At 47.9% G+C, this 23,153-nt stretch overlaps 1 protein-coding gene across 1 annotated transcript in view; it reads left to right on the plus strand.

Annotated features, from left to right (window-relative positions):
- The window catches only part of LOC311103030 (lysyl oxidase homolog 3B-like), a gene marked incomplete at its 5' end in the record, with an annotated part of 47,680 nt that overhangs the window by 19,138 nt on the left and 5,389 nt on the right, over positions 1–23,153 (plus strand). The window contains 5 exons of the mRNA XM_084144520.1: positions 81–261; positions 2,727–2,881; positions 5,981–6,151; positions 14,815–14,974; positions 15,770–16,013. Coding sequence (XP_084000646.1) covers positions 81–261; positions 2,727–2,881; positions 5,981–6,151; positions 14,815–14,974; positions 15,770–16,013 — 911 coding nt within the window. The remainder of the gene's footprint in view (positions 1–80; positions 262–2,726; positions 2,882–5,980; positions 6,152–14,814; positions 14,975–15,769; positions 16,014–23,153) is intronic.

Raw genomic sequence — 23,153 nt, forward strand, 5'->3', positions numbered from 1 at the left:
AGTTAACTGTCATCTCCTGTCTCCTCTTCTCTGTGTGTCTGTGTCAGTTAACTGTGTCCCTTGCTGTCCTCTTCCATCAGAGCATGGTGAGGTTGAAGGGTGGTGCCAAGCTGGGTGAGGGCAGAGTGGAGGTGCTGAGGAACAATGAGTGGGGTACGGTGTGTGACGACCGTTGGACCCTGCTTTCAGCCAGCGTGGTGTGCAGGGAGCTGGGCTTCGGATCCGCCAAGGAGGCCCTGACTGGGGCTCGCATGGGACAAGGTGAGGACTGAGAACTGTGGTTTAACCTTATATAGGTCAATGGCGAGTGGCGCAGTGGTCTAGCTGTGGTCTAAGGCACTGCATCGCAGTGCTAGCTGTGCCACTAGAGATCCTGATTCGAATCCAGGCTCTGTCGTAGCCGGCCGCGACCGGGAGACCCATGGGGCGGCGCACAATTGGCCCAGCGTCGTCCAGGGTAGGGGAGGGAATGGCCGGCAGGGATGTAGCTCAGTTGGTAGAGCATGGCGTTTGCAACGCCAGGGTTGTGGGTTCGATTCCTACGGGGGGCCAGTATAAAAAAAGATTTTAAAAAAGATAAATGTAAGTCGCTCTGGATAAGAGCGTCTGCTAAATGACTAAAAAAAACAATTAAAAAGAAATAAAAAATATTTGGTGTAGTGGTTACACTCCCGGAACAGTCACATATACGACTCCCAACTGGAGACCAGGGTTCAATCCCTTTGTCCACTTCCCACTGTTTCTCTTCCAATTGCCTGTCTCTCCCTTTGATTTCCAACCTGTCTCTATAAAGTGTTAAAACACCCAAAAGATGATATGATATATACAGTATATTCAATTGATTAGACATGATTTGGAAAGGCACACACCTGATTATGTAAGGTCCCACAGTTGACAGTGCATGTCAGAGCAAAAACCAAAGCCATGAGGTCGAAGGAATTGTCCGTAGAGCTCCGAGACAGGATTGTGTCAAAGCACAGATCTGGGGAAGGGTACCAAAACATTTCTGCAGCATTGAAGGTCCCCAAGAACACAGTGGCCTCCATCATTCTTAAATGGAAGAAGTTGGGAGGTGACCAAGAACCCAATGGTCACTCTGACAAAGCTCCAGAGTTCCTCTGTGGAGATGGGAGAACCTTCCAGAAGGACAACCATCTCTGCAGCACTCCACCAATCAGGCCTTTATGGTAGAGTGGCCAGACGGAAGCCAGTCCTCGGTAAAAGGCATATGACAGCCCGCTTGGAGTTTATCAAAAGGCACCTAAAGACTCTCAGACCATGAGAAACAAGATTCTCTGGTCTGATGAAACCAAGATTGAACTCTTTGGCCTGAATGCCAAGCTTCACGTCTGGAGGAAACCTGGCACCATCCCTACGGTGAAGCATGGTGGTGGCAGCATCATGCTGTGGGGATGTTTTTCAGCGGCAGGGACTGGGAGACTAGTCAGGATCAAGGGAAAGATGAACGGAGCAAAGTACAGAGAGATCCTTGATGAAAACCTGCTCCAGAGCGCTCAGGACCTCAGACTGGGGCGAAGGTTCACCTTCCAACAGGACAACGACCCTAAGCACACAGCCAAGACAACGCAGGAGTGGCTTCGGGACAAGTCTCTGAATGTCCTTGTGTGGCCCAGCCAGAGCCCGGACTTGAACCCTATCGAACATCTCTGGAGAGACCTGACAATAGTTGTGCAGCGATGCTTCCCATCCAACCTGACAGCGCTTGAGAGGATCTGCAGAGAAGAATGGGAGAAACTCCCCAAATACTGGTGTGCCAAGCTTGTAGCGTCATACCCAAGAAGACTTGAGGCTGTAATCGCTGCCAAAGGTGCTCCAACAAAGTACTGAGTAAAGGGTCTGAATACTTATGAAAATGTGATATTTCAGTTTTTATTTATTTATAAAAACCTCTTTTTGCTTTGTCATTATGAGGTATTGTGTGTGTATATCGTTGAGGGGAAAAAACGATTTAATCAATTTTAAAATAAGGCTGTAACGTAACAAAAATTAGGAAAAGTCAAGTGGTCTGAATACTTTCCGAAGGCGCTGTATGCATCAATGGTATTACACACAATGACCATGGTGAGACATTTCATTTATCTATTTTATATATTTATTTTAAAGAGGTTGGAGAGAAATGCCCTTTCAGTAATGATTTGTCCCAAAAATGTATTCAAGACTTTGTCGTGGTTTCCCTAAGAACAAAGTAACTCCAGTAAACCACGGTCTTCCCAGACTGCTTCCCACAAAGCAAGCTGTGTCCAGCAAAAATCTGCTTTTCATCATAACTGACTATTATGTCCAGCCCTTTATATTTAGCCTCATAATGAATTGTTTGACCATGTTCTTTTCAGGACAACCAGGACTACAAGAAGAACACAAAACAATTTGACATTAATGAGTTTTATAGACAACTGTAAATACATTTAAAAAAAAGCAAAAAACCTGATAAAAATGTATTTTTATGAATGCTGTTAGTGCAGCAATTGTTTGCTCAGTAGGAAATGAATACCCAACTAGTCAGTGACAACTGTTTGGAGTTTGGAGTTTGTGACAGAAACTATGTGAGCTTATTACAGTATTATAGACACCCTGTCCTGGGATTCCCTATGAGTACTACTGTCTTATAAAATGTTACTTTTGATGCCTCTTGATGTTTTTTGATTCATTTAAGGGTTTCTACAAGCTGTGTGTGTCTGTGTGTGTCTGTGTGTGTCTGTGTGTAGGGATGGGTCCTATCCACATGAATGAGGTCCAGTGTCTGGGGACGGAGAAGTCGATGTGGAACTGTGTCTTTAAGAACATAACCTCAGAGGACTGCCAGCATGTAGAAGACGCCGCTGTGAGGTGCAACACGCCGTACATGGCTCTGGAGAACTCGGTCAGAGACTAACTACTCAATTTAAATTAAATTCCATTCCATTCTATTCTGTTTAATGAACTTCAAATCTTCCTAGAGGGCCAGTTAGTGTTATCTCCTGTTTCACTGAGAGCATGTTGCACCTGTATTCATAGTGCTGAACATCCGCTCGATTGAAACTTCTGATTGACATATACAGTGTTAACCGCGAACGCGGAAACATTAGATTTTCTATTTAAATCGTGCTATACTGCGGATCTTCAGCACTACGGATTGAATCTAGGCCTAAGTAAAAGTTGTAAAAAGTAAGTTAGTTAAGCAAATGGAGTGGGGGGGGGGATTATATATTTACTGAGAATTTTAAACTGTTTATTGATCAGCGATGTATTGACAAGAGGTAATAGATTCCTGATCAGGCAGAAATGTTTGCTGCAATAATGTTCAATACAATGTTAGTAGTATTGTGATGAGAGACATTAACCTGGACGCATCCTGAATAAGTGATGTGTGGAATGACGTCCTTTACACTCATCAAACACATGCCTTTAACAATACATAACAATACATAACAATACATAACAATACATAACAATACCTGCCTTTAACAATACATAACAATACATAACAATACATGCCTTTAACAATACATAACAATACATAACAATACATGCCTTTAACAATACATAACAATACATAACAATACATAACAATACATGCCTTTAACAATACATGACAATACATGCCTTTAACAATACATAACAATACATGCCTTTAACAATACATAACAATACATAACAATACATGCCTTTAACAATACATAACAATACATAACAATACATGCTTTTAACAATACATAACAATACATAACAATACATGCCTTTAACAATACATAACAATACATGCCTTTAACAATACATAACAATACATGCCTTTAACAATACATAACAATACATGCCTTTAACAATACATAACAATACATAACAATACATGCCTTTAACAATACATAACAATACATGCCTTTAACAATACATAACAATACATGCCTTTAACAATACATAACAATACATAACAATACATGCCTTTAACAATACATGCCTTTAACAATACATAACAATACATAACAATACATGCCTTTAACAATACATAACAATACATGCCTTTAACAATACATAACAATACATGCCTTTAACAATACATAACAATACATGCCTTTAACAATACATGCCAATACATGCACAACAAAGAGCTTCAGAAACCCCTAACCTAAAGCATGGAGCCCTATTCCTTATAAAAGTACTGCAATATATAGGCAGTAGGGGGGCATCTGAGATGTCTACACTCTTAGAAAACAAGGTGCTAGAGTGCATTCGGAAAGTATTCAGACCCCTTGACTTTTTACATAAGTATTCAGACCCCTTGACTTTTTACATAAGTATTCAGACCCCTTGACTTTTACATAAGTATTCAGACCCCTTGACTTTTTACATAAGTATTCAGACCCCTTGACCTTTTACATAAGTATTCAGATCCTTTGACTTTTTACATAAGTATTCAGACCCCATGACTTTTTACATAAGTATTCAGACCCCTTGACTTTTTACATAAGTATTCAGACCCCTTGACTTTTACATAAGTATTCAGACCCCTTGACCTTTTACATAAGTATTCAGATCCTTTGACTTTTTACATAAGTATTCAGACCCCATGACTTTTTACATAAGTATTCAGACCCCTTGCTATGCGACTCGAAATTGAGCTCAGGTTCATCCTGTTTCCATTGATCATCCTTGAGATGTTTCTACAACTTGATTGGAGTCCACCTGTGGTCAATTCAATTGATTGGACATGATTTGGAAAGGCACACACCTGTCTATACAAGGTCCCACAGTTGACAGTGCATGTCAGAGCAAAAACCAAGCCACGAGGTCGAAGGAATTGTCCGTAGAGCTCCGAGACAGGATTGTGTCGATGCACAGATATGGGGAAGGGTACCACAAAATATCTGCAGCATTGAAGTTCCCAAGAACACAGTGGCCTCCATCAACTCCTAGAGCTGGCCGCCCGGCCAAACTGAGCAATCGGGGGAGAAGGCACTCTGACAGAGCTCCAGAGTTCCTCTGTGGAGATGGTAGAATCTTCCAGAAGGACAACCACCTCTGCAGCACTCCACCAATCAGGCCTTTATGGTAGAGTGGCCAGATGGAAGCCACTCCTCAGTAAAAGGCACATGACAGCCCGCTTGGAGTTTGCCAAAAGGCACCTAAAGACTCTCAGACCATGAGAAACAAGATTCTCTGGTTTGATGAAACCAAGATTGAACTCTTTGGCCTGAATGCCAAGCGTCACGTCTGAAGGAAACCTGGCACCATCCCTACGGTGAAGCATAGTGGTGGCAGCATTGAGTGGCCCAGCCAGAGCCCGGACTTGAACCTGAAAATAGCTGTGCAGCGCCACTCCCAATCCAATCTGACAGAGCTTGAGTGGATCTGCAGAGAAGAATGGGAGAAACTCCCCAAATACAGATGTGCCAAGCTTGTAGCGTCATACCCAAGAAGACTCGAGGCTGTAATCGCTGCCAAAGGTGCTTCAACAAAGTACTGAGTAAAGAGTCTTAATACTTATGTAAATGTGATATTTCAGGATTTTTTTCATTAGATACATTTCCAAAAAATTCTACAAACCTTGTTTTTGCTTTGTCATTATGGGGTATTGTGTGTAGATTGATGAGGGAAAAAAACAATTTAATCAATTTTAGAATAAGGCTGTAACGTAACAAAATGTGGAAATAGTCAAGGGGTCTGAATACTTTCCGAATGCACTGTATCTAGAACCTTTGGAGAACCCTTTTGGGTTCCTTGGAGAACCCTTTTGGTTCCAAGTATAACCTTTTTGTGTTCAATCTACCTGGAACCCAAAAGGGTTCTACATGGAACCCAAAAGGGTTCTACCTGGAACCAAAAAGGGTTCTCCTATGGGGACAGCCGAATAACCCTTTTTTAAAAGAGTCTGGCTAAACGGCATGTATTCAGCCAGACCATACTTCCCCAATCTCCGCGCTCCTACTCGTACACCCTCCCCCTCCCCCCGCCCTCCGCTTCCTAACCCGTCTGCCCCCCACAGATCCGCCTGACGGGGGGCCGTACGCGGTATGAGGGGCGGGTGGAGGTGCTGAGCACGGAGGCTAACGGGACCAGGAGCTGGGGGCTGATCTGTGGAGGGGCCTGGGGCACCAAGGAGGCCATGGTGGTCTGCAGACAGCTGGGGCTAGGCTACGCTAACAACGGCCTGCAAGTAGGTCTATTAGGCAAGCTAACGGCTTTTCCCACTGCTAATATAATATGCTTAAACCAGGTTATAACCATGGACTACAAGTACCATGAATCTCCAACCTCACTAACCGTGGCAACTATGGAATACATGTCCATGAATCCCCTCAACCAGTCATGATAATACATGAATCCCCTCCACCAATCATGATAATGTAACGAGTCGGATATGTTCCACGGACCAAAGGGAACCCACCGTCTTAACCATTAGACCAGTGGTATTCAAAGTTTGGGTCGCGCTGTAATTGCAGTGGGGTCGCCAAATTTTAAAACCAAAAATGAAGAGTACAGATTATTTTATGCGACAATATACACAAACTCCATTCCATATTGAGAAAGATCATTTGAAAATACAATTTAATTGAGCAAATGTATGTATTTGTTCTCTTAATTTTGATAGGAGAGATGAAAATGTAATTAATTGAAGGTTATTGTTGATGTGAAAATCTAAATTTAACGATTTTAAGGTTGTGTCATCATTATATTTGGGGTGGGGTGGGGTTTTCTCGTGAAAGACATTGGGTCCCCAGAAATTCTGGCGAAATTGTTTTGGTTTAGACTAGGGCAGTTACAGTGACCGTATTAACGCCACACCGCCGGTCACGAGTCATGACCGCAGTCAAATTCCACGTGACCGCTTAGTCACGGTAATTAGGCTTCTTCAAGCTCTGATGCTGCTGCTGGTCATTAGTAGCCTACCAAACTTGCTAACTGCCTGGTACTCAGCACTCTATTGTCCCTCTAATCACTCTGACATCAATGCAAATGTAATCAGAAATCTAATCAAACACTTCATGAGAGCCCATGAGCTCATGTTGGGCAACATTTCTATAGGCTATGGAGTAGCGGGAGAAAACAGAGTGATGGCCTCTACTAAAAAGAGGAGGATCCCATCAGCTTTCTATAGGCTAGGACTACTATATTTATTTCTCAACCTTCCTAATATTAAGCACATTGTTTATCTTTACAACAGGAGTATAGCCTACCTGGCTGGCATGAAAATGAACCACGGGAGAAGCGTCCTCCATTCGCTATTTAAGTGCGTAGATGACATGTATTTGTAAAATAAATTGCCAGTTTCGAGACAGGTGCATGATAATGGTCCATTCTAAATCAAAACGAATTTCACATATATATTATTTAGCATATGGAAAGACAAGATTAAATCAAGAATAGTGTGATGGGTGACAATATTAGCCTATCAGTTGTGAATTATATATTATCGCTTAAGGCAAGAAACAATGCCTTTTTTTTGTGTGACTTTTTTGTGTGACTTTTTTTGTGTGACTCCTCATGTAGCCTAGCCTATAGGCCTATATGTTTTAATAAGGTTTGTATCACAACTAAAGTGGCCAAATAACTTCTTAAAATTAAGCACATTAATCCGCTTTACAAGGGGTGTGTCAGGGTTGAGTGTAGAGGTAATGTGGAATCACACGCAGGACACACAGAGATTCGAAACAGATGTCTTTAGTGAAGTCCGAAAATACAAGCCAAACACGGCAACAGGCCACAGGCGAAACATACGCACACTGGTAAGAACCAAAGTAAATACGCACAACGTGCAGGACTCTCTCAAACAAAACGAAATACAGAGAGCACAGAACAGCGAGCCAACTACTACACGTGATATCGAACAATTACACACAACACCTGACCAAACACAAGAGAACTAAATAGGACGCATAATGAACACTTAACAATGAACAGGTGTAACAATCAGACAAAACTAATCAAACATAGAAACATAGAACGGTGGCAGCTAGTACTCCGGAGACGACGACCGCCGAAGCCTGCCCGAACAAGGAGAAGGAGCAGCCTCGGCCGAAACCGTGACAGTACCCCCCCTTGACGCGCGGCTCCAGCCGTGCGCCGACCCCGGCCTCGGGGACGACCAGGAGGACGCGGAGCAGGGCGCGTAGGATGACCACGATGGAACTCGGTCAGAAGAGACGGGTCTAGGATGTCCCTCCTCGGCACCCAGCACCGCTCCTCCGGGCCGTACCCCTCCCACTCCACGAGATATTGGAGACCCCCCATCCGGCGTCTCGAATCTAGGATGGACCGAACAGTGTACGCCGGAGCCCCCTCGATGTCCAACGGGGGCGGAGGAGTCTCTTCTATCTCATAGTCCTGGAGTGGACCAGCTACCACCAGCCTGAGGAGAGACACATGGAACGAGGGGTTAATATTCTTGTAATCAATGGGCAGTTGTAACCTGTAACACACCTCGTTCAATCTCCTCAGGACTTTAAAAGGCCCCACAAACCGCCGACCCAGCTTCCGGCAGGGCAGGCGGAGGGGCAGGTTTCTGGTTGAGAGCCAGACTCGATCTCCAGGTGCGTACACTGGCCCCTCACTGTGGTGGAGATCGGCGCTCGTCTTCTGTCGACGGATGGCTCGCTGCAGATGGATGTGTGCAGCGTTCCACGTCTCCTCCGAGCGCCGCACCCACTCATCCACCGCAGGGGCCTCGATCTGGCTCTCATGCCAAGGTGCCAGAACCGGCTGGTACCCCAACACACACTGGAAAGGGGTTAGTTTAGTGGAGGAGTGGCGGAGAGAGTTCTGTGACATCTCGGCCCAGGGAACATATCTCGCCCACTCCTCTGGCCGGCCCTGGCAATATGACCTCAGAAACCTACCCACATCCTGGTTGACACGTTCGACCTGCCCATTACTCTCCGGGTGGTAACCCGAGGTAAGGCTCACCGAAACCCCCAACCGTTCCATAAACGCTCTCCAGACTCTGGAGGTAAACTGGGGGCCTCGATCAGACACTATATCCTCGGGTACCCCGTAATGCCGGAAGACGTGGGTAAATAGAGCCTCAGCGGTCTGTAGGGCAGTAGGAAGACCCGGCATGGGAAGGAGACGACAGGCCTTCGAGAACCGATCCACAACGACCAGGATGGTGGTATTCCCCTGTGAGGAGGGAAGGTCTGTAACAAAATCCACCGAGAGGTGAGACCAGGGTCGTTGTGGAACGGGCAGGGGTTGTAACTTACCCCTGGGCAAGTGTCTGGGCGCCTTACACTGGGCACACACCGAGCAGGAGGAGACATAAATCCTCACATCCCTGGCTAACGTTGGCCACCAGTACTTTGTGCTAAGGCAGTGCACTGTCCGGCCAATACCTGGATGCCCAGAGGAGGGTGACGTGTGAGCCCAATAAATGAGCCGATCCCGGACCTCGAGCGGGACGTACGTCCGACCCACCGGATACTGTGGAGGGCTAGGGTCGGTGCGTAATGCCCGATCGATCTCCGTATCGACCTCCCATACCACCGGTGCAACCAGACAAGACTTAGGTAGTATGAGAGTGGGCTCAACGGACCTCTCCTCCGTGTCATACCGCCGAGACAGGGCATCTGCCTTCCCGTTCTGGGACCCAGGGATGTAAGTGATCTTAAACACGAACCGGGCTAGAAACATAGTCCACCGAGCCTGGCGAGGATTCAGTCTCCTAGCTGCCCGAATGTATTCCAGGTTACGGTGGTCAGTCAGAATGAGAAAAGGGTGTTGAGCCCCCTCAAGCCAATGCCTCCACACCTTTAGGGCTTGTACCACGGCTAACAGCTCCCTGTCCCCTACGTCATAATTACGCTCCGCCGGACTGAGCTTTTTCGAATAAAAAGCACAGGGGCGGAGTTTAGGTGGTGTGCCGGACCGTTGTGAGAGAACAGCCCCGATACCGGCTTCAGACGCGTCCACTTCCACTTGGAATGGTAAAGCGGGATCCGGGTGCGCCAGCACTGGAGCCGAGGTAAACAGGTCCTTCAGTCTCCCAAAAGCCCTGTCCGCCTCAGCTGACCACCGCAAGCACACCGGACCCCCCTTCAGAAGGGACGTTATGGGAGCTGCCACCTGTCCAAAACCCCGGATAAACCTCAGGTAGTAATTCACAAAACCCAAGAACTGCTGCACCTCTTTAACCGTGGTTGGGGTTTGCCAATTACGCACGGCTGACACACGGTCAACCTCCATCCTCACCCCTGACGCAGACAACTGTAACCCAAAAAGGAGACCGACTCCTGGAAGAACAGACATTTCTCGGCTTTGACATACAGGTCATGCTCCAACAGCCTCCTCAATACTCGGCGCACCAGGGCTACATGTTCGGCCCGGGTAGAACTGTACACCAGAATATCGTCTATGTACACGACTACTCCCTGCCCCTGCATGTCCCGGAAAATCTCATCTACAAAGGATTGGAAGACTGATGGAGCATTCATTAACCCGTATGGCATGACGAGATACTCGTAATGACCGGAGGTAGTACTAAATGCTGTCTTCCATTCATCGCCCTCTCTAATGCGCACCAAGTTATATGCGCTCCTGAGGTCCAATTTTGTGAAGAACCGTGCCCCGTGTAATGACTCCGTCATAGTCGCAATCAGCGGGAGTGGCTAACTATATTTCACAGTAATCTGATTGAGACCGCGGTAATCAATACACGGGCGCAAACCTCCATCCTTTTTCTTCTATCACACAATCCCCCTGTCTATGAGGTGGCAACCGCGACGCTCTCGTCTTGCTAAACACGAGTGCCAAATCCTCATACTCGGGGGGAATGTGCAATGCGGGCATTTGGTTCGGACTCTCCACCGAGGTCGCCCCTACGGAAACACCCAGACATAGCCCCTCACACTGAGCAGACCACCCCTTAAGAGCCCTCTCTCGCCACGAAATAGTAGGATCATGGGTAATCAACCAGGGAAGCCCCAGCACCACCGGATACGCAGGAGAGTCGATCAGATAGAGCTGAATCGTCTCCTCATGACCCCCCTGCGTCTCCATCCTAAGTGGCACTGTGACCTCCCTAATCAACCCGGATCCTAACGGACGACTATCTAGGGCATGTACAGGGAAAGGATTATTTACCGGAAGGAGGGGAATCCCTAACTCTACACAGAATTTGCGATCTACAAAATTCCCAGCTGCGCCTGAATCTACTAGCGCCTTATGCTGGGAACGAGGTGCAACCTGTGGAAAACAAACAGGTATGGTTATGTGTACGACAGAAAGCTCTGGGTAAGTGGGGCGCCTACTCACCTGGGAGGACTCCCCAATGTGTGGCCTGCCTTCTCCTCCACCAGGAGACCCTCCCCAGCACCTAGCCGCGGCGTGCCCTCCACGGCCACAGTTGGTGCAGGAGACGGCCCCCCTCGGGCTCCTTCTTCTCCTTCCTCTAGCGCCAGCACCTCCGAGCTCCATAGGGCTCGGCTCGGAGGTGCTGGAGGGTGGAATGGGCGACCCCCACCCGGGACGCCCGCGGGTAGCGAGCAGGGTGTCCAGCCGAATGGCCATGTCCACCAATTGGTCAAATGAAAGCGTGGTATCCCTGCACGCCAACTCTCTCTGGACGTCCTCCCGGAGGCTGCAGCGGAAGTGGTCTATGAGTGCCCGCTCATTCCACCCCGCATCTGCCGCTAGAGTCCGGAACTCCAGTGCAAACTCCTGAGCGCTCCTCATCCCCTGCCGGAGGTAGAATAGACGCTCCCCCGCCGCCTTCCCCTCCGGTGGATGGTCAAACACAAGCACGGAAGCGGCGGGAGAACTCTGCATAAGTGATAGTAGCGGCGTCTATTCTCCTCCATTCGGCGTTGGCCCACTCCAACGCCTTGCCGGTGAGACAGGAGATGAGGGCGGAAACGCTCTCGTGTCCCGAGGGCACCGGGTGTACGGTGGCGAGGTAGAGTTCAACTTGTAACAGGAACCCCTGACACCCGGCAGCGGTGCCGTCGTACGCCCTCGGGAGCGAGAGCCGAATCCCACTGAACACTTAACAATGAATAGGTGTAACAATCAGACAAAACTAATCAAACATAGAAACATAGAACGGTGGCAGCTAGTACTCCGGAGACGACGACCGCCGAAGCCTGCCCGAACAAGGAGAAGGAGCAGCCTCGGCCGAAACCGTGACAGGGTGTAGAGCCTAACTGGCATACATAAGCAGCGCGTGAGTTTCAAGTTTGGGGAAGATCATTTTCACCATAAAAATGCACCTTTATAATATAAGTATTACATGCATAAATCGCATTTGCGGTCACTTTTGATAATGGTGTTTTCCCGCTAATGGAACATTCGCGCTTATAGCCTACTGCCATGTGCACATTGCTGCACTTATAATGTGAAGAAACAGACTAATAGTTTATCAACATTTTAAGCTAAACGTTCTGATCTGTTGCATCAGCCTCATTGCGTAAAAAAACATGTGTGTTTGGAATATTTATTTCTCTGGCCGCAAAGGGCATATTTTTTTTTAGGGTGCATTATGGCCACACAAAGGGGATGCAGCCGGGAATTTCGAGGCATTATCAAGTGCTTGTCAAATTGTGAATGAGAGACTGATGAAGTATGTACATCCTGCGCAAAAAAAACAAAGCAGAGCTCATGCCTTTCATGAGATTTTTTTCAAATCATCATTAGGTCGCATCATGCAGCCTTACAATGTATTAAAAATCAAAACATATAGCCCAACATTTGTATCACATCTAAAGTTACATAAATAACTCTAAATTAAACATATAGGAGGACCTGTTTCTTTGTTAAACGCTCAACACAGAATAGCCGCATGGGCGCACTCCCTCAAATCGTTTGGAGAAAATATCCTTTATTTTATTTAGCTTTGTTCAATTCTATTCTTTAGACCTGTCTAAAATAAATAATGGATTTATTGTGAAGGTGTAGACCAGGACTGCCCAACCCTGTTCTTGGAGAGCTACCGTCCTGTAGGTTTTAACTCCAACCCTGTTCCTGGAGAGATACCCTCCTTTATGTTAATTAACGGTCAATTACCGTGAGACCGGCAGTTATTTGCTTGGCAGTTATTTGCTTGACAGTCACCGGCTGACGAAATGTGGTGACCACCACAGCCCTAGTTTAGACCAACCCCACCACCCCACCCCATTGCTGGGGGGGGGGGGGGGATAAGCCAACAGCCAACCATAACATGCCCGGTGGCGACACCTCATTGGTTCTCCCAACCCACCAGGAAGGAACCAATGTGGCTCCCCGCTCCATGACTCACCCTGACATGTTCATTCTGACATGTTGTTCTATGAGTCTATGGACTAACCCCACAGCTGCTGCTGCATCAGCAATCCACTGGCCCTCAGGACTGACATGTTGTTCTATGAGTCTATGGACTAACCCCACAGCTGCTGAAAATTTGAATCAGGTGTGCTTGTCCGGGGTTACAATAAAAATGTGTACTGTTGGGGGAAGCACAGACAGACTACAGACAGGCTACAGACAGGACATGAGGTGCCATCTGATTGACGTCTCCCAGGGGATAAGTCTGAGACGTAAATCCCCAGTGGAAATGCACAGGAAGTGCCCTCTCACTGACATCCCCTAGGGGCCCCCCCTCTGCAGGTGCGTATCGTGGGAGGCAGGACGTACTATGAGGGCCGTGTGGAGGTTCAGGTGGGGGCGCGGTGGGGCACGGTGTGCTCTGCAGGCTGGACCACTAAAGAGGCCATGGTAGTCTGCAGACAGCTAGGCCTGGGATACTCCATGCATGCCATCACTGTGAGTAAACACTGGGAGAGAAAACAGTCAATACCACGGCTCATTCCTACTAGTCAAAGTATTCTCCTCCCTTATCATTTTACAGGGATGTGTGGTTGGCTTACCTGACAGATAAATTTTTTTTTTTTTAAAGCACTCACATCTGAGTTATCTTGTTGACGGGAATAACGTCCAAGTAAAGAGAAACCGGCACACTGCTCTTTGCGCGTATCACTTTTTTTTTTTATTTAAGCTACGCTACAAGCCAGAGCACCGTGCAGGTTTCTCTTTTCTTTAAAGCAGAGAGAAGAAAGTCATTTCTCTGAGTTAAAGTATTATACCGTACTGCCTTATCATTGTCCTACATAGTTGTAAGGTGTCTTTTAGTCAGAGGCAGAATGATGATGGGCAATCAATTTCAATCAATCGTTTTATTAATCGTTGATCATGCACAAATTTAAATGCATTTATTTGCCATAAAAATTAGCATGAATGCTAACCTAATTGACATGCTGTATGTCACTCCTCACCTCTCCATCATGCTAGCTGATGTGTGGTGAGCATTCTGGGACAAATGAGTTGCATCACTCAGGTGGGTGCTACACATTGGTGGTGGATGAGTTGGATGAGGATGAGGTGAGTTTCCACATGTACACTAGAAAAAAAGGTTATCTAGACCAGGGACGGGCAACTCCAGTCATCGCAGCCAGAGTGGTTTCACACTTTCCCCCCCCCCCCCATCCCTAGAAAACACAGCTGATTTAAACTAATTGCATTCTAAAATGAAGATCATAATTAGTTGATTATTGAAGTCAGGTGTGTTGCCCATCCTTGATCTAGAACATAAAAAAGGCTCTTTGGCTGTTCCCATTGATGAACCCATTTCGGTTGCAGGTTGCAGCCCTTTTCATAGAGGGTTCTACATTGAAGTCAAAAGGGTTCTACCTGGAACCCAAAAAAGGGTTCTCCCATGGGGACAGCTGAAGAACCCTTTTGGAACTCTTTTTTTCCCGAAGAGTGTAGAGCGCTTTGAGATACTGGAAAAGCACTTTATAAATCACAACCTCCTAATGTCTGGGCTCGGTTTGTGTTTATCCTGACCCTGTCTCCAAGGAAACGTGGTACTGGGACAGTAGTAATGTAACAGAGATGGTGATGAGCGGAGTGAAGTGCACAGGGAACGAGATGTCTCTGAGCCACTGCCAGCACCACAGGACCGTCAGCTGTCAGAAGACTGCTGCTAAGTTCTCTGCTGGAGTCATCTGCTCAGAGAGTGAGTAACACTGTTTAGAAAATGGTAGTTGGTGTCATGACACAGTCTTAAACATTAGTAACACAGTAACAGAATCATAAACATTAATAAACCGTATGATTCTAGAGCGGGTGACCAGAATCTCCAACCGGTATGAGTTAGACCATTGATACAGATAAAGTATTGGTTTGTTATAATACACTGATACAGATAAAGTATTGGTTTGGTATAATACACTGATACAGATAAAGTATTGGTTTGGTATAATACACTGATACAGATAAAGTATTGGTTTGTTATAATACATTGATACAGATAAAGTAGTGGTTTGTTATAATACATTGATACAGATAAAGTATTGGTTTGTTATTATACATTGATACAGATAAAGTATTGGTTTGTTATAATACATTGATACAGATAAAGTATTGGTTTGGTATTATACATTGATACAGATAAAGTATTGGTTTGTTATAATACATTGATACAGATAAAGTATTGGTTTGTTATAATACATTGATACAGATAAAGTATTGGTTTGTTATAATACATTGATACAGATAAAGTATTGGTTTGTTATAATACATTGATACAGATAAAGTATTGGTTTGTTATAATACATTGTAATCAACTAACATAGAAAGCACTAAAACTGAGCTGGGTATGGAAACTACATGTTGACGGTTTGACCGTTACTACCCTCTCCTTTCCTCTCCTCCTCTCCTCTCCTCTCCTCTCCTCTCCTCTCCTCTCCTCTCCTCTCCTCCTCCTATCTCCTCCTTTTTCCTTGTCTCCTCTCCTCCTCTCTCTTCTCAGCGGCATCTGACCTGGTCCTGAATGCTCCCCTGGTCCAACAGTCGGTGTACATCGAGGACCGCCCCCTCCACATGTTGTACTGTGCAGCGGAGGAGAACTGTCTGTCTAAGTCTGCTGCTAGCGCTAACTGGCCCTACGGACACCGCCGTCTGCTGCGGTTCTCCTCTCAGATCCACAACATCGGACGGGCCGACTTCAGGCCCAAGGCTGGACGCCACTCCTGGGTCTGGCACGCCTGTCACGGGTAACTATGGCAACCTAGTCATCTGGAGAATAATATGGTGTGGTAACTATGGAGCACTATATCAATTCTCTATATTATTATTGCTTACCGCGCATGACAGGAATGACAGGGTAGACAGGTATGACAGGTATGACAGGGATGACAGAGATGACAGCCTTAATGCCTAAACAGTCAGAAATATGATCGATGTAGGATCCATATATTGTCCATTGTTCATTAATTGGCATGGTGTCATCACTGTGTAAATGTCCTGGACCATAGCCAATATAATTCTAACAAGTTCAATGCTCAGCAATAGTAGTAATAATGTACCTTGTACCCAAACATGAGAGGTATCCTCTTCATTGTCTTATGCTGTGGGCTGCATCACAGACATCGGCTAGGCTGCATGACTGTGCATGGATAGCGTACCTGAATACTGAGCCAGTCATGGGGTTCCATCTGTCAGCTTGTCCCCTTGTGTGTTGGGTTTGATGTGCCTCTCGAAGAAGTCTTGAGCCTCCTTGGCAGTGGAAATCGTGTTTGTTGTGTTCTGGAAGGTCAAGATGAGTTTTGTAGGTCTCCGTCTGTTTCAGCAGTTCAGCACTCAGGTCTGGGTAGATGCTGATCTCCCTCTGTTTCAGCACTCAGGTCTGGGTAGATGCTGATCTCCCTCTGTTTCAGCACTCAGGTCTGGGTAGATGCTGATCTCCCTCTGTTTCATCAGTTCAGCACTCAGGTCTGGGTAGATGCTGATCTCCCTCTGTTTCAGCAGTTCAGCACTCAGGTCTGGGTAGATGCTGATCTCCCTCTGTTTCAGCACTCAGGTCTGGGTAGATGCTGATCTCCCTCTGTTTCAGCACTCAGGTCTGGGTAGATGCTGATCTCCCTCTGTTTCAGCACTCAGGTCTGGACAGATCCTGATCTCCCTCTGTTTCAGCAGTTCAGCACTCAGGTCTGGGTAGATGCTGATCTCCCTCTGTTTCAGCACTCAGGTCTGGGTAGATGCTGATCTCCCTCTGTTTCAGCACTCAGGTCTGGGTAGATGCTGATCTCCCTCTGTTTCAGCACTCAGGTCTGGATAGATCCTGATCTCCCTCTGTTTCAGCAGTTCAGCACTCAGGTCTGGGTAGATGCTGATCTCCCTCTGTTTCAGCACTCAGGTCTTGGTAGATGCTGATCTCCCTCTGTTTCAGCAGTTCAGCACTCAGGTCTGGGTAGATGCTGATCTCCCTCTGTTTCAGCGCTCAGGTCTGGTTAGATGCTGATCTCCCTCTGTTTCAGCAGTTCAGCACTCAGGTCTGGGTAGATGCTGATCTCCCTCTGTTTCAGCACTCAGGTCTGGGTAGATGCTGATCTCCCTCTGTTTCAGCAGTTCAGCACTCAGGTCTGGGTAGATGCTGATCTCCCTCTGTTTCAGCACTCAGGTCTGGGTAGATGCTGATCTCCCTCTGTTTCAGCAGTTCAGCACTCAGGTCTGGGTAGATGCTGATCTCCCTCTGTTTCAGCAGTTCAGCACTCAGGTCTGGGTAGATGCTGATCTCCCTCTGTTTCAGCACTCAGGTCTGGGTAGATGCTGATCTCCCTCTGTTTCAGCACTCAGGTCTGGGTAGATGCTGATCTCCCTCTGTTTCAGCAGTTCAGCACTCAGATCTGGGTAGATGCTGATCTCCCTCTGTTTCAGCACTCAGGTCTGGGTAGATGCTGATCTCCCTCTGTTTCAGCAGTTCAGCACTCAGGTCTGGGTAGATGCTGATCTCCCTCTGTTTCAGCACTCAGGTCTGGGTAGATGCTGATCTCCCTCTGTTTCAGCAGTTCAGCACTCAGGTCTGGGTAGATGCTGATCTCCCTCTGTTTCAGCAGTTCAGCACTCAGGTCTGGGTAGATGCTGATCTCCCTCTGTTTCAGCAGTTCAGCACTCAGGTCTGGGTAGATGCTGATCTCCCTCTGTTTCAGCACTCAGGTCTGGGTAGATGCTGATCTCCCTCTGTTTCAGCACTCAGGTCTGGGTAGATGCTGATCTCCCTCTGTTTCAGCACTCAGGTCTGGGTAGATGCTGATCTCCCTCTGTTTCAGCAGTTCAGCACTCAGATCTGGGTAGATGCTGATCTCCCTCTGTTTCAGCACTCAGGTCTGGGTAGATGCTGATCTCCCTCTGTTTCAGCAGTTCAGCACTCAGGTCTGGGTAGATGCTGATCTCCCTCTGTTTCAGCACTCAGGTCTGGGTAGATGCTGATCTCCCTCTGTTTCAGCAGTTCAGCACTCAGGTCTGGGTAGATGCTGATCTCCCTCTGTTTCAGCACTCAGGTCTGGGTAGATGCTGATCTCCCTCTGTTTCAGCAGTTCAGCACTCAGGTCTGGGTAGATGCTGATCTCCCTCTGTTTCAGCAGTTCAGCACTCAGGTCTGGGTAGATGCTGATCTCCCTCTGTTTCAGCACTCAGGTCTGGGTAGATGCTGATCTCCCTCTGTTTCAGCACTCAGGTCTGGGTAGATGCTGATCTCCCTCTGTTTCATCAGTTCAGCACTCAGGTCTGGGTAGATGCTGATCTCCCTCTGTTTCAGCACTCAGGTCTGGGTAGATGCTGATCTCCCTCTGTTTCAGCACTCAGGTCTGGGTAGATGCTGATCTCCCTCTGTTTCAGCACTCAGGTCTGGATAGATCCTGATCTCCCTCTGTTTCAGCAGTTCAGCACTCAGGTCTGGGTAGATGCTGATCTCCCTCTGTTTCAGCACTCAGGTCTTGGTAGATGCTGATCTCCCTCTGTTTCAGCAGTTCAGCACTCAGGTCTGGGTAGATGCTGATCTCCCTCTGTTTCAGCGCTCAGGTCTGGTTAGATGCTGATCTCCCTCTGTTTCAGCAGTTCAGCACTCAGGTCTGGGTAGATGCTGATCTCCCTCTGTTTCAGCACTCAGGTCTGGGTAGATGCTGATCTCCCTCTGTTTCAGCAGTTCAGAACTCAGGTCTGGGTAGATGCTGATCTCCCTCTGTTTCAGCACTCAGGTCTGGGTAGATGCTGATCTCCCTCTGTTTCAGCAGTTCAGCACTCAGGTCTGGGTAGATGCTGATCTCCCTCTGTTTCAGCACTCAGGTCTGGGTAGATGCTGATCTCCCTCTGTTTCAGCAGTTCAGCACTCAGGTCTGGGTAGATGCTGATCTCCCTCTGTTTCAGCACTCAGGTCTGGGTAGATGCTGATCTCCCTCTGTTTCAGCACTCAGGTCTGGGTAGATGCTGATCTCCCTCTGTTTCAGCACTCAGGTCTGGATAGATCCTGATCTCCCTCTGTTTCAGCAGTTCAGCACTCAGGTCTGGGTAGATGCTGATCTCCCTCTGTTTCAGCACTCAGGTCGGGGTAGATGCTGATCTCCCTCTGTTTCAGCAGTTCAGCACTCAGGTCTGGGTAGATGCTGATCTCCCTCTGTTTCAGCGCTCAGGTCTGGTTAGATGCTGATCTCCCTCTGTTTCAGCAGTTCAGCACTCAGGTCTGGGTAGATGCTGATCTCCCTCTGTTTCAGCACTCAGGTCTGGGTAGATGCTGATCTCCCTCTGTTTCAGCAGTTCAGCACTCAGGTCTGGGTAGATGCTGATCTCCCTCTGTTTCAGCAGTTCAGCACTCAGGTCTGGGTAGATGCTGATCTCCCTCTGTTTCAGCACTCAGGTCTGGGTAGATGCTGATCTCCCTCTGTTTCAGCAGTTCAGCACTCATGTCTGGGTAGATGCTGATCTCCCTCTGTTTCAGCAGTTCAGCACTCAGGTCTGGGTAGATGCTGATCTCCCTCTGTTTCAGCACTCAGGTCTGGGTAGATGCTGATCTCCCTCTGTTTCAGCACTCAGGTCTGGGTAGATGCTGATCTCCCTCTGTTTCAGCACTCAGGTCTGGGTAGATGCTGATCTCCCTCTGTTTCAGCAGTTCAGCACTCAGGTCTGGGTAGATGCTGATCTCCCTCTGTTTCAGCACTCAGGTCTGGGTAGATACTGATCTCCCTCTGTTTCAGCACTCAGGTCTGGGTAGATGCTGATCTCCCTCTGTTTCAGCACTCAGGTCTGGGTAGATGCTGATCTCCCTCTGTTTCAGCAGTTCAGCACTCAGGTCTGGGTAGATGCTGATCTCCCTCTGTTTCAGCAGTTCAGCACTCAGGTCTGGGTAGATGCTGATCTCCCTCTGTTTCAGCACTCAGGTCTGGGTAGATGCTGATCTCCCTCTGTTTCAGCAGTCAGGTCTGTGTAGATGCTGATCTCCCTCTGTTTCAGCAGTTCAGCACTCAGGTCTGGGTAGATGCTGATCTCCCTCTGTTTCAGCACTCAGGTCTGGGTAGATGCTGATCTCCCTCTGTTTCAGCAGTTCAGCACTCAGGTCTGGGTAGATGCTGATCTCCCTCTGTTTCAGCACTCAGGTCTGGGTAGATGCTGATCTCCCTCTGTTTCAGCAGTTCAGCACTCAGGTCTGGGTAGATGCTGATCTCCCTCTGTTTCAGCAGTTCAGCACTCAGGTCTGGGTAGATGCTGATCTCCCTCTGTTTCAGCAGTTCAGCACTCAGGTCTGGGTACATTTTTTTACATTTTACATTTTAGTCATTTAGCAGACGCTCTTAACCAGAGCGACTTACAGGAGCAATTAGGGTTAAGTGCCTTGCTCAAGGGCACATTAACGTCATTTAGCAGACGCTCTTAGATGCTGATCTCCCTCTGTTTCATCAGTTCAGCACTCAGGTCTGGGTAGATGCTGATCTCCCTCTGTTTCAGCACTCAGGTCTGGATAGATCCTGATCTCCCTCTGTTTCAGCACTCAGGTCTGGGTAGATGCTGATCTCCCTCTGTTTCAGCAGTTCAGCACTCAGGTCTGGGTAGATGCTGATCTCCCTCTGTTTCAGCACTCAGGTCTGGGTAGATGCTGATCTCCCTCTGTTTCAGCAGTTCAGCACTCAGGTCTGGGTAGATGCTGAACTCCCTCTGTTTCAGCGCTCAGGTCTGGTTAGATGCTGATCTCCCTCTGTTTCAGCAGTTCAGCACTCAGGTCTGGGTAGATGCTGATCTCCCTCTGTTTCAGCACTCAGGTCTGGGTAGATGCTGATCTCCCTCTGTTTCAGCAGTTCAGCACTCAGGTCTGGGTAGATGCTGATCTCCCTCTGTTTCAGCACTCAGGTCTGGGTAGATGCTGATCTCCCTCTGTTTCAGCAGTTCAGCACTCAGGTCTGGGTAGATGCTGATCTCCCTCTGTTTCAGCACTCAGGTCTGGGTAGATGCTGATCTCCCTCTGTTTCAGCAGTTCAGCACTCAGGTCTGGGTAGATGCTGATCTCCCTCTGTTTCAGCACTCAGGTCTGGGTAGATGCTGATCTCCCTCTGTTTCAGCACTCAGGTCTGGGTAGATGCTGATCTCCCTCTGTTTCAGCACTCAGGTCTGGGTAGATGCTGATCTCCCTCTGTTTCAGCACTCAGGTCTGGGTAGATGCTGATCTCCCTCTGTTTCAGCACTCAGGTCTGGATAGATCCTGATCTCCCTTTGTTTCAGCAGTTCAGCACTCAGGTCTGGGTAGATGCTGATCTCCCTCTGTTTCAGCACTCAGGTCTGGGTAGATGCCTCAGGTCTGGGTAGATGCTGATCTCCCTCTGTTTCAGCACTCAGGTCTGGATAGATCCTGATCTCCCTTTGTTTCAGCAGTTCAGCACTCAGGTCTGGGTAGATGCTGATCTCCCTCTGTTTCAGCACTCAGGTCTGGGTAGATGCTGATCTCCCTCTGTTTCAGCAGTTCAGCACTCAGGTCTGGGTAGATGCTGATCTCCCTCTGTTTCAGCGCTCAGGTCTGGTTAGATGCTGATCTCCCTCTGTTTCAGCAGTTCAGCACTCAGGTCTGGGTAGATGCTGATCTCCCTCTGTTTCAGCACTCAGGTCTGGGTAGATGCTGATCTCCCTCTGTTTCAGCAGTTCAGCACTCAGGTCTGGGTAGATGCTGATTCAGCAGTTCAGCACTCAGGTCTGGGTAGATGCTGATCTCCCTCTGTTTCAGCACTCAGGTCTGGGTAGATGCTGATCTCCCTCTGTTTCAGCACTCAGGTCTGGGTAGATGCTGATCTCCCTCTGTTTCAGCACTCAGGTCTGGGTAGATGCTGATCTCCCTCTGTTTCAGCAGTTCAGCACTCAGGTCTGGGTAGATGCTGATCTCCCTCTGTTTCAGCACTCAGGTCTGGGTAGATGCTGATCTCCCTCTGTTTCAGCACTCAGGTCTGGGTAGATGCTGATCTCCCTCTGTTTCAGCACTCAGGTCTGGGTAGATGCTGATCTCCCTCTGTTTCAGCAGTTCAGCACTCAGGTCTGGGTAGATGCTGATCTCCCTCTGTTTCAGCAGTTCAGCACTCAGGTCTGGGTAGATGCTGATCTCCCTCTGTTTCAGCACTCAGGTCTGGGTAGATGCTGATCTCCCTCTGTTTCAGCACTCAGGTCTGGGTAGATGCTGATCTCCCTCTGTTTCAGCAGTTCAGCACTCAGGTCTGGGTAGATGCTGATCTCCCTCTGTTTCAGCACTCAGGTCTGGGTAGATGCTGATCTCCCTCTGTTTCAGCAGTTCAGCACTCAGGTCTGGGTAGATGCTGATCTCCCTCTGTTTCAGCAGTTCAGCACTCAGGTCTGGGTAGATGCTGATCTCCCTCTGTTTCAGCAGTTCAGCACTCAGGTCTGGGTAGATGCTGATCTCCCTCTGTTTCAGCAGTTCAGCACTCAGGTCTGGGTAGATGCTGATCTCCCTCTGTTTCATCAGTTCAGCACTCAGGTCTGGGTAGATGCTGATCTCCCTCTGTTTCAGCACTCAGGTCTGGATAGATCCTGATCTCCCTCTGTTTCAGCACTCAGGTCTGGGTAGATGCTGATCTCCCTCTGTTTCAGCAGTTCAGCACTCAGGTCTGGGTAGATGCTGATCTCCCTCTGTTTCAGCAGTTCAGCACTCAGGTCTGGGTAGATGCTGATCTCCCTCTGTTTCAGCAGTTCAGCACTCAGGTCTGGGTAGATGCTGATCTCCCTCTGTTTCATCAGTTCAGCACTCAGGTCTGGGTAGATGCTGATCTCCCTCTGTTTCAGCACTCAGGTCTGGATAGATCCTGATCTCCCTCTGTTTCAGCACTCAGGTCTGGGTAGATGCTGATCTCCCTCTGTTTCAGCACTCAGGT

Source organism: Coregonus lavaretus (assembly GCF_964263955.1).
Source record: "Coregonus lavaretus genome assembly, chromosome: 27".
NCBI classification, from domain to species: Eukaryota; Metazoa; Chordata; class Actinopteri; order Salmoniformes; family Salmonidae; genus Coregonus; species Coregonus lavaretus.